At 37.7% G+C, this 11394-nt stretch overlaps 2 protein-coding genes across 5 annotated transcripts; both read left to right on the plus strand.

Moving 5' to 3' along the window:
• The first annotated feature begins 789 nt into the window (after positions 1-789).
• On the plus strand, positions 790-3679 carry LOC121984063 (heparanase-like protein 2). 3 transcript variants are annotated; one of them, XM_042536830.1, is made up of 10 exons: positions 790-1113; positions 1296-1504; positions 1587-1623; positions 1721-1904; positions 1993-2141; positions 2234-2467; positions 2535-2724; positions 2809-2934; positions 3000-3099; positions 3173-3679. In XM_042536830.1, the coding sequence occupies exons 2-10, from the start codon at positions 1298-1300 to the stop codon at positions 3557-3559; spliced, it is 1614 nt and encodes a 537-aa protein (XP_042392764.1). In that variant the 5' UTR covers positions 790-1113; positions 1296-1297; the 3' UTR covers positions 3560-3679. The 3 variants fall into 3 exon arrangements, with proteins under 3 accessions (XP_042392764.1, XP_042392763.1, XP_042392765.1); XM_042536829.1 differs by having other exon boundaries at positions 797-1063; positions 1290-1504; XM_042536831.1 differs by having other exon boundaries at positions 921-1113; positions 1290-1504.
• Positions 3680-5014: 1335 nt separating this feature from the next.
• LOC121984065 (alpha-1,4 glucan phosphorylase L isozyme, chloroplastic/amyloplastic-like) lies at positions 5015-11315 on the plus strand. Of its 2 annotated transcripts, none has more exons than XM_042536832.1 (15): positions 5015-5361; positions 5524-5765; positions 5851-5952; positions 6162-6338; positions 6470-6745; positions 7430-7701; positions 8326-8443; positions 8526-8951; positions 9085-9237; positions 9505-9633; positions 9722-9958; positions 10110-10186; positions 10463-10649; positions 10729-10929; positions 11025-11315. In XM_042536832.1, exons 1-15 carry the CDS (start codon positions 5145-5147, stop codon positions 11139-11141), a joined length of 2931 nt encoding a protein of 976 aa, XP_042392766.1. In that variant the 5' UTR covers positions 5015-5144; the 3' UTR covers positions 11142-11315. The 2 variants fall into 2 exon arrangements, with proteins under 2 accessions (XP_042392766.1, XP_042392767.1); XM_042536833.1 differs by having other exon boundaries at positions 5527-5765.
• Positions 11316-11394: the final 79 nt, after the last annotated feature.

Below are 11394 nucleotides of genomic sequence, written 5' to 3' on the forward strand. Positions count from 1 at the left end.
TAAAAAAAAAACAAAGCTATTAATTGATCTCCTGCACGACGCGCACAGTCACATGTGTGACTGTGCGGGAGATCAATATCCTATATATATATATTTATATACCCTCTATATTTTTACCTGTACATTCAGGAGCGGATCCGGTGGGGGGTGGCATCGACGGTCACCCTCCCTTGTCGGCGGTGGAATCCTTAATATTATGGAGTTTCATCGGTGAAGATGAAGGATACCGTCTCTTGTTTATCGTGATCATCTCTTCATATTTGAATTTCTAGATCCGCCATTATATACATACTTTAGATACCTCTTATATGTTCAGACGCTCAGATATCATCTGGGTACCTCGATTCACCTTTTTAAGTTGAAGTGCTCGGACGGACATCCGAGTGCCCAAGTAGATATCTGGGCGTCTAAAACTGTGCAAGATAAAAGTGTAAAGTTAAAAAAAAATAATTATATAGCCAACTCATCGACTCGATTAGGAAAGGGTCATTTTAATTCGGAGAGAGCGATGGAGATAGCAATGCGTTTTTCTTGTAAAGATTATTTTATCACAGTTTGTTTACCATTTCTAGTTTAACTGTTGTAGCCTAGCGCTCACATGGCAAGCTTTTATCCTCTATTCATTGCGCGAGGCTTTTGTCAGACCATTGCACAGACGATGATGCTCAGGGAATCATATATATTTTGGGCGACTAGATATCTCTTCAGCAATAATTTAATCCTTTATTACTTTCTTTTCTTTTCTTTTCCTTTTCTTTCTTTTCTTTTAAGACTGGATTCCAAACCAACTAAATTACGAGCGGAGTGAGCATACCTACCTTGTGATGTTCTCCAAATGCCAAACGGGACCACGAAGAATATGACAACGAAGCTGAACCGATGCCCACCGGAGTACGACTAAATTGGACGAATCTATTCCCGGTTGACGCAAATCCAGCCAACAACCGCACGGACTCCGATCCCCACTGCTTGATTTCGGATGAGGCTTGTGATGTAGAGGAATTCCTTCTCGCAGCCAAGGCGGCGCCTCTTCCTCCTCCTCCTCCCCTCCCAGAGAGAAAAAGTTTGTCTTTTTTTCTTCCAAAGATAAATTGAATCTCACGCCAATTGCAGGTCTTTTTTTCTCGATTTTGGAAGTTTACAGTCATCAAAATTATTTTTTTTCCCCCTTTTGTTCACAGTCCGTTGCGAAATCGTAATTTCATCAAAGAACACACAAAAAAAAAAACATTTTCTGCTGTGTTTCCTTTCTGGCTGTGGATGATCAATTGACGCAGTGAGCTTTGAAGTTGCAGGCATGATTCTTCAGTTTCTTCTGTCTGCCCTCTTCCTCATCGCCGGAAGTTTAGCTGAAGAATCCCCAGATGTCACGCTCACAGTCAGAGGATCTGCTTTGGCAGCTGAGATCGACGACAGTTTTGTGTGCGCGACTCTCGATTGGTGGCCTCCTGAGAAATGCAACTACAATCAGTGCCCATGGGGACAAGCCTCAGTTCTCAATCTGGTACACAATTTGCTTTCCAACCGACTGATCTGATTAGCTACAACAAGTTTTCTGCTAACCAATGAGCTTTCTCCCTCTTCAGAACTTGACTCACCCACTCCTAGCTAAAGCCATCCAAGGCAAGAGCTTTCTTCCTGCTGTTTCCTTTTCTCCAAGTTGATTAATCTGCCAAGTAATTGTGCTCGTCTGTTTAATTAAAACCATTAAAAAAAACAGCTTTCGATCCTTTGCGGATACGCATCGGAGGATCACTGCAAGACCAAGTGATGTACGGAGTTCCCAGTTTGGAGTCTTCATGTCTTCCTTTTTCCAAGACGAGCGGCGGCTTGTTTGGCTTTTCTCAAGGGTGTTTGACCCTGGCGAGGTGGGATGAGCTAAATCTTCTATTTGAGAAGGGAGGGTAAGTTTCAGCATCTCCAATCCATGCTGATTTCTCTTCTGATTAAACAAACAAAAAGAGTATAAAGTGTCGTGATTAATCCTTGAAGTGCAATCGTCACATTTGGTTTGAACGCACTGAATGGGAGGCAGCGTCTCAGCAGTGGAATGTGGGTAGGCGACTGGAACTCCACAAATTCTCGTGATTTCATCGAGTACACGATTGCAAAAGGATATCAGGTCGATTCATGGGAATTCGGTATGCCATGCCTCCTCTTTACTCTTTATATATCCCTCGACAATGAAGATTCATCTACTGAATCAGGAGTACAACATGTGTGGTTGCATTAGGTAATGAATTGAGTGGTCGAGGTGTTGGAGCAAGGGTCAGTGCTCAACAATATGCACAAGATGTGATTGCACTTAAAGCCCTCCTGGAGGAATTGTATCGAGATTCGTATACGCGGCCGATCCTTGTTGCTCCTGGAGGATTCTTCGATCAGCAATGGTATGCTCAGCTTCTTCAGGATTCAGGTTCAGGAGTCATCGATGCCTTGACACACCATATATACAATCTAGGTGGAGGTATGTGTTCAAGTGATGTTTACATTCACAAATCTGTATCTGCAATGAATTAGGCCAAAAAACACAGGTGACGACTCCCGTATCGAAAGTAGAATACTAAACCCTGGATACTTGAGTCAGATAACTAGTACATTCCAAAACCTCCAACAGACAATAGAAAGTCATGGGCCATGGTCGACTGCTTGGGTTGGTGAAGCAGGGGGTGCATACAACAGCGGAAGTCGTCGTGTATCAAACAAATTTCTCAATAGCTTTTGGTAATATTAACTTGGCTTTTGCATTGATGTTTTTTGATCTCAATTGTCTGAATTTCAGACTAAAACTTGTTCAACATAACTCAGGTACTTGGATCAACTTGGTATGGCATCAAAGTACAACACCAAGGTTTATTGTAGGCAAACCTTAATCGGCGGAAACTACGGCCTTCTTGACACAAACACTTTCATCCCGAATCCTGATTACTACAGGCAAGACATCCAGGAGCCCTACTCTAGTAAAGAATGAGTACTAATCCTCCCAATTATTGTCACAGTGCATTGCTGTGGCACCGGCTGATGGGGAAGGGAGTTCTATCCATCAATATGAGTAGCTCATCGTATTTGCGAGCCTATGCCCATTGCGCGAAAGGAAAGGTATGGACATCAGTTGATAGTTTTCTTCTATTTTGTATATTGATGCTGTTCTTCATGTCACACATACACACAGGCAGGCATAACTCTGCTCCTGATCAACCTTAGCACATCCACCAAGTTCAGTGTGAGCATCCAAAATGATCTCAACCTCATTCTTGCCGAGGGAGGAGGCGTTCAGTTGGACAGTGCCTTCATCCAGAGTCTGAAGGAAGCAGTCTCCTGGATCGGGAGGAAAGCATCAGATGAATCAGTGCAGAGAGAGGAGTACCATTTAACTGGGAAAGGCGGAAACCGTTTGAGCCAAACCATGCTGCTGAATGGCAATCCGTTGGAGCTTCTTGAAGGAGAGATTCCTGAGTTGGATCCTGTGAATGTCCCAGCCAACTCCCCTGTGGAGATTGATCCCTTGTCTATAGCATTTGTGGTCTTTCCCAACTTCGAAGCTCAAGCTTGTAGTTGATGAGTTTGGCCAATTTTTTTTTTTTAATTTGAGATTGCAAAGATTTGGTTGTGGATCAAAGGAGTTGTTATGTAAGTTGTTGACATGGATAATATAAAAGTGCAATGTTATAAAAAAACAGATAGCTGTTTTTTTTTAATATAATATTTTAAGGATAAAAATTAAAAGAGTGCTCTAAATTTTATAGTTTAAAATTTAGGGTTTAATATTTTTAAGATTTAGAATTTAGTTACAATTTGTAGAAGTTGCTCGACAATTGTTACAATATATAAAAGTTACTTATAAGTTGTTATAGTGTGAAAAATCAACTATTTTTGGTTTTGAGAGTTTAAGATTTAGGATTTAGATATAACGTGTAAAAATTACTCGATTAATCACAACGTGTAGAAGTTATTTGTTAGTTGCTAGAGCATGTAAAAATTGCATAGTAATTACTATAATGTGAACAATCAATTATTTCAGTATTTAGAATTTAAAATTTAAGATTTAATCATCATGTGTAAAAATTATTTGATAGATATTACAAAATATAGAAGTTACTCGACAGCTGTTATAATATAAAAAATCAAATATTTCATTAAAATTTTAAATCCTAAATTATAAACTCTGAACACTATTATATTAAAATACATTTTACCAATTTAATTTAATTAATGACTTTATCAAAATCATTAAAAATGAATTTAAATCATTTGAAAACAATTGTATAAAATATCTAGTAGCTGCTACTACTAAGTAGCCATTACAATATTATATTAAGTGTTTTACAGTAGCTATTAGTGTTTTACGTTGCAACAGTTATCTAATAATTATACATTAAAATAACTATTCTGTAATTTTTTTATATTGTAATAATTAATCATAGTTAATCCCTCCCACTCTTAATCAACTTAGCGGTTAATTATAAATTGATTATGTACTTTACTTCCATTTATAAAATTCGGAGATGAATTACGAAGAGATAAATATCTTCTTAATGTGTCATTCATTATTTTGAGGAATAGTAATAATTCGTGATTTATTTTCTTGTGTTGACTTTTGAATGAATTGACGTCTGGGCGAGTGTAATTTCCAACTTAATAATAGATCATGAGAGACGTTTCGAGGGAATGTAATCAATTTTTATTAAATTAAATAATCGTAGTTGCTGGAGAAAATAATTTGACGTAGTTTTTTTTTTATATGATGTTCTTTTGATTTATTTAATTTAGACGCTCTTTCATTCTTTTTCTTCCTTTCATATTTTAATTTGAGGATTATCGGTCCACGTGGCCCCTCCGTACTCCCTCACAGGATCATGCTTCCTGCCGAGGCAGGTAATTAATAAAGAAGTTAAAACGTGCGGTGGAAAGCTTCTTTTATGTGCAAATCAGGTAAAAAGTAAGGTGGATTACGGAAATTTGAATTCCTCGCCTCAACTATATAAGCCACCGAAACTGCCACTCCGCTACAAAACAAAGCTCACAGAGATCGAGAGCAAACGAAGCCGAAAGAATGGAGATATTTTGACCCCTCTCTCTCTCTCCCTCCCATCTCGCTCTTCCCTTCTTTTATCGAGTCACGATCCGCCTTCTGGGCTGGCGCGATGGCGTCTTCGCCGATCTTTCCTCGATCCGCTTCCTTCTCCCGAGTCGGATCCACTCCGAGATCGCCGTTTTTTCTTTCCTCGGCCGGCGTCGTCGTCCCGGCCGTCTTTTTCGGCGGGATCGGTAGCAGGTGCCGCAGCCGCCGTCTCGGCAGATCCATCTCCGTCAGGAGCGTCGCCAGCGACCGGGAGGTCAAGCGTTCCGTCAATGCTGGCGGTAAAGGAATTGTCCTGGCTTCGGTCTTTCTGGCTTAATTTTTATTGTCCTAGTTCCGATTAGCTTTTCCTTTTCCCCCCTTTGTTTTGGTTCTAATACTACGACATTTTCTTTGATTTCGTGATTTGTATGTGAGTTTTATTAACTGTTAAAATGATCTAGTAGGTACCCCAAGTTTCAAGAAATCTATTGCAAATGATGCCTCAACTATAGCATCAAATATAAAGTACCATGCTGATTTCACTCCCTCATTCTCTCGGGAGAGTTCCGATCTTCCAAAGGCTTACTTTGCTACTGCTCAAAGTGTTCGTGATGCACTAATAATAAATTGGAATGCGACTTATGAATACTATGAAAAGATGAATGTGAAACAGGCTTACTATCTTTCAATGGAGTTTCTTCAGGTTCAATGATTTCACAGGTAGTATTGTTTTAAGTTCAACTTATATTTCCTTACTAATTCTTTTTATTCCTTATTGAGAACTTTAGGGAAGAGCACTGTTAAATGCAATTGGTAATTTGGAGCTAACCGGCCAATATGCAGAAGCATTGAGGCAACTAGGACACACTCTTGAGAATGTTGCGGAGAAGGTCAGACAATTTTTTCTGCTCTTCTTTTGTCTCCGTGGTCCTAAAGTGATTTGATCTCATATAAGGCCCGTATTTTCTCATTGAGTTCACACTGGCTAATATTATTATTTTTGTAATTATTTGGGCTAATAAATGTTGATTATGTCTCTCTTCTTTCTACTTCATTATACCTTCACGACTTCTTAGCTCCGTGCAATAATCTTATGCAGGAACCAGATGCTGCACTTGGGAATGGAGGTCTAGGACGTCTAGCTTCGTGCTTTTTGGATTCCTTGGCAACTTTGAATTATCCTGCTTGGGGATATGGGCTTCGTTACAGATATGGTTTATTCAAACAGAATGTCACAAAAGATGGACAGGAGGAAGTTGCAGAAAATTGGCTTGAGGCGTGTCTCCTAACCTTGGTTTTAAGTCATCTGATTTTTTGTTCCTGTTCATTATGGTTGTCATTTGATTTCATTCTACAATTTCATACAAATCTTCATGGATTTCCACTGATAAAATATTTGTGCTACAGATGGGAAATCCCTGGGAAATTGTTCGAAATGATGTCTTGTATCGTATAAAATTTTACGGCAAGGTGGTCATTGGTTCAGATGGAAAGAAGCATTGGATTGGTGGGGAGAATATTGAAGTTATTGCCCATGATGTACCAATTCCTGGATACAAAACTACAACCACAATTAACTTGCGTCTCTGGTCAACAAGAGTGCCATCCAAAAATTTTGATTTGGGAGCTTTTAATTCTGGAGAACATGCCAAAGCATCCAAGGCACATTCAGATGCTGAAAAGGTTTCTGCTTCATCGTATCATTAACAGAACTCTAAATTGTTACTTTTATAAAAGTAGCAATTTTAAACGCATAATCACAAAGTTTAGGATAATATTCAACTAGTTCTTGGATGCATTTTTTTTTTAAATCATGAAGGCGAACTTTTCTTGAACCATTTATTCATGATATTTATTTTTATGGCTATTTGATTACCTCCCTAAAAAGCTTCTATGCCCTTGATTGTTATTGTTTCTCCAGCTTATCTTAGTTCATTTTAGTTATTACAACATTTTAATCGTGAAGGAACATGATGTATAGAGGATCAATCTCTAACTACAAATATGCATGTTCTCGTATAGCTGCAACACATTTCAGAGTATCAGTATGTGTTTATTGTTAATTACGTGGTGATTCACAAAAGCATAGGTGCCTATGTTATGTTTAGAGGGTTCTACACGCTAAAGATTACATTTAAGAGGTATTTATCAAGATGCCTTTCTGTTAGTGCACAGGCCTCTGATGCATAATTTTTGAAGATAACGATTCTTGATATTGTAAGGATGTGTTATTCAAATCTTTCTTATGTTCCTATCCTTATTTTAATTGATACTTTTAAATGCTTCAGTTCTTGCTCAGTTGATACTTTTAAACAATGCCTAGTATATTAAACGAGTATCCACTGGTCAATACTCTTCCTGATGCAGATATGCTATATATTATATCCTGGAGATGATTCTCTAGAGGGAAAAATTCTGCGGTTAAAACAACAATATACACTTTGTTCGGCCTCTCTTCAGGATATTATCGTGCGCTTTGAGAAGCGCTCTGGAAGTTCCATTAATTGGGAAGAATTTCCTAACAAGGTTGCAGTACAAATGAATGATACTCACCCTACTCTGTGCATCCCAGAATTAATGAGGATACTGATTGATGTGAAAGGTTTAAACTGGGATCAGGCTTGGAAAATCACTCAGAGGTATTTGCCTAGGTTTTCTTGTAGTTCTGAAGATCATGATTCTTTTTATTTCTCCACTTCTAGAAATTTTCAGGAAGAATTGAGCCAGGCCTTTTTTATTAATAAAGATTAGGCCAAACCAAAAGTTCTGAGCTTGATTGTTTTTTAGTTTGGATTGAATATCAGATATTCCTTAAATTCTAAAGGTGCGGGGTAAGATTTGTTCAAAATTGTTTGATACCTAACTGGTTGGGACCAAGTGGTACCAATCCATTCATTTAGCCAACGTAGTTTGGTTTTAATGTTGTGCTTGCTCTGTATGGACTGGAATTTCAAACCTTGCTTGTAGTAACTTGGTCTTACATGCTAAAAGGAAGGCAAAAGTCATTTATGAACTCCTTTATTGTGTTCCTTTGAAATAACTTTTTAGTGTAAGCCATAGTTCTTCCTCTCTTATGTTACTTAAAGTTTTATGTTTTATAAATGCAAATTTCCTGGTAGATAAATTCTTACATTATTTATTTATTTATTTCAGATGCTAAAGTTAATCACTGATATTTCTCACTTCCGCTAGAATGTGATCTAATTGTTGCTTGCTTGCTGCACCCTCTCTGTTAGATTCTAATTTGTACTTGCATTTTCTAGAACTGTCGCATATACAAACCATACAGTTCTTCCTGAAGCTTTAGAGAAGTGGAGTTTGGAGTTGATGCAGAAGTTACTTCCACGACATGTGGAGATCATAGAAAAGATAGATGATGAGGTACATGGTTTTGCTTATAATTTGATGTATGATTTAACATTAGATAATCACCATTTACTTGTTTGTTTATTGATACAAACAGTTGCTTAAGAACATCATTTCGGAAAATGGAAAAGAGGATCTTGAACTTTTGGAGAAGAAACTCAAAGATATGAGAATTTTGGACAATGTTGACTTTCCAGATCCAGTTCAGAAATTGTTCCACAAACCAAAGAAAGAGACCATAAAAGGGAGCCTTAAAAAGATCTTGACAGAAGCTCCCCTTCAATCTGTACAAAATCTTCTAGTGAAAAATTCCAGTGTTCTGGAAGAAGATTTGTCTGAAAAAGCTGAAGCAGAGGAAGAAGATCCTGAAGATGGAGAACTAACATTTTTGAAATCTAATCTACAGTTACCTAAGATGGTTCGCATGGCAAATCTCTGTGTTGTCGGCGGCCATGCAGTGAATGGAGTTGCTGAAATACACAGTGACATAGTTAAAAAGGAAGTGTTCAACAGCTTCTATGAGGTAAATGTTACTTCAATTCTTACGTGTTGCAAAATCAGCTAATTCAATGTAGTTCAATTTAATGTCACATGGTACAGATGATGTACGAATAAGATAAATGGTGTAGTCAATCTAATGTATTATCATGTCGCAGTTATGGCCAGAAAAATTTCAGAATAAGACAAATGGTGTAACTCCTCGTCGCTGGATACGTTTTTGCAATCCTGAATTGAGTGGTGTATTAACTAAGTGGCTTGGTACAGATGAATGGGTTCTGAACACTGAGAAGCTAGCAGAACTTAGGAAGGTAACTAAGAGTCTGACTGCTCCTTTGGCTTTGGTTCTATCGAGCATCTGTTAGTCTTCAGTGACTTTATTATTACCTAGACATGCATTTTAATGTTTTTACCAAATTTTTGTAATGAACAAGCCATCAATTAACTATTTTGAATCTGTGATAACTGAAGAAGTTAACTAGTCTTTATCTATACTATTTTGGTTCGTTCATCCCTTTTTATAGAATAACATATGCATATGTGCATTAACTTTTTAACTTTTTACCAAATCTTAACAGTTTGCTGATAATGAGGACCTCCATTTGGAATGGAGAGCTGTTAAAAGAAACAACAAAACTAAAGTTGCTTCATTTATAAAAGAAAAAACAGGATATATGGTCAGCCCAGATTCTATGTTTGATATTCAGGTTGTACATATATAAAAAATTATCAATAATTGCAAGTTTTTTTTTTTTTGAATGCTGAGATTACAAGGCTTGATTTATTTCTCATCAGGTGAAGCGGATTCATGAATATAAGCGTCAGCTATTGAATATCCTAGGAATTGTCTACCGCTATAAGAAAATGAAAGAAATGAGTGCAAAAGAGAGATTATCCAGTTTTGTACCTAGGGTCTGTATATTTGGCGGGAAAGCTTTTTCTACATATGTTCAAGCCAAGAGAATAGTTAAGTTCATCACAGATGTTGGGTTCACAATAAATCATGATTCAGATATTGGAGATTTACTGAAGGTATGTTAATCTTACACTGAAGGTATGTTTTGCCAAAAGTCATGGTTGAATCCTAATCACAGTTCCCCTTTGCTATTAGTTTTATACTCTGAAGAAAATATACCCTTAAGGTATGTTTTGTGCCAGCAACAATTTTACCTTTTGTTTCCAGGTTGTCTTTGTTCCCGACTACAATGTCAGCGTTGCTGAGATGCTCATACCAGCCAGCGAGTTATCCCAACATATCAGGTAGCTCTAACAGCCATTCAACATTAAATATTCCCATGCTCCGGTTGACTTAGTGATTTGTTTGCAATATTTGGTAAATGAGCTTCATGCTGTGATCAATTGTCTTTCTACTCTTACCACCAATTCCCCTATTATAAACAACACTTTCATGATGTGATTTGTGTAATTGTGTTGGTGAGTAATTATGAGCAGCACTGAATTAAAGATGAGAATTTTCTTGTTAACCTTTGTGGTCTCAAACATGGCATTTATTATTCAATTTTGTCAATGTCATAGCACTGCTGGCATGGAAGCAAGTGGAACCAGCAACATGAAGTTTGCAATGAATGGCTGCATCCTAATTGGAACTTTGGATGGAGCCAACGTTGAGATAAGGGAAGAAGTCGGAGAAGATAACTTCTTCCTCTTTGGCGCTCGCGCTCACCAAATCGCTGGTTTGAGGAAAGAAAGAGCGGAGGGAAAGGTAATTGTATTTTCTTCATTGGAAAAGATTCAATAGTTTAACTAATTGAATAAGCATATTTGCTCCATCCTGCTTATAGTTTATACCGGACCCACGATTTGAGGAGGTAAAGAAATTTGTCCGGAGCGGTATATTTGGATCCTGTAACTACAGCGAGCTTATGGAATCCTTGGAAGGGAATGAAGGATTTGGTCGTGCAGATTATTTTCTTGTCGGCAAGGACTTTCCAAGTTACCTCGAATGCCAAGAGAAAGTTGACGAAGCATTCCGTGATCAAAAGGTAATCAATCATCATTCTAACAGCTCTCAGTATGTAGTCAACTTCAAATAATGTCTGCTATGCTAATTGTTCTAAGCTGTTTCTTTTACTTACAGAGATGGACAAAAATGTCAATCTTGAACACAGCCGGCTCCTTCAAGTTTAGCAGTGACCGGACGATTCACGAGTACGCAAAGGACATCTGGGACATCAAACCTGTTCTCTTGCCTTGAAAGAGAAGCTGAATCAACTACAGTTCTTTGAAATAAGTCGACGCGTTAGCCTTTTCCAGCTTGCATGTTCATGTTTGTATCATTGCTTGGGAAGGAGGCGTCACATATCCTCACAAGAAAATGTTTAGGAAACACACTATTGTTTATTTCTCAATGCATTTCCCTTTTTTTTTTTTCGTGTTTCTGGAATATAAACATTTAATAGTTTAAGTGGGTTTAAAATTTCAAACAAAAAAAAATATATAAACATACT

The sequence above is a fragment of the Zingiber officinale genome, chromosome 5B (assembly GCF_018446385.1).
Source record: "Zingiber officinale cultivar Zhangliang chromosome 5B, Zo_v1.1, whole genome shotgun sequence".
NCBI classification, from domain to species: domain Eukaryota; kingdom Viridiplantae; phylum Streptophyta; class Magnoliopsida; order Zingiberales; family Zingiberaceae; genus Zingiber; species Zingiber officinale.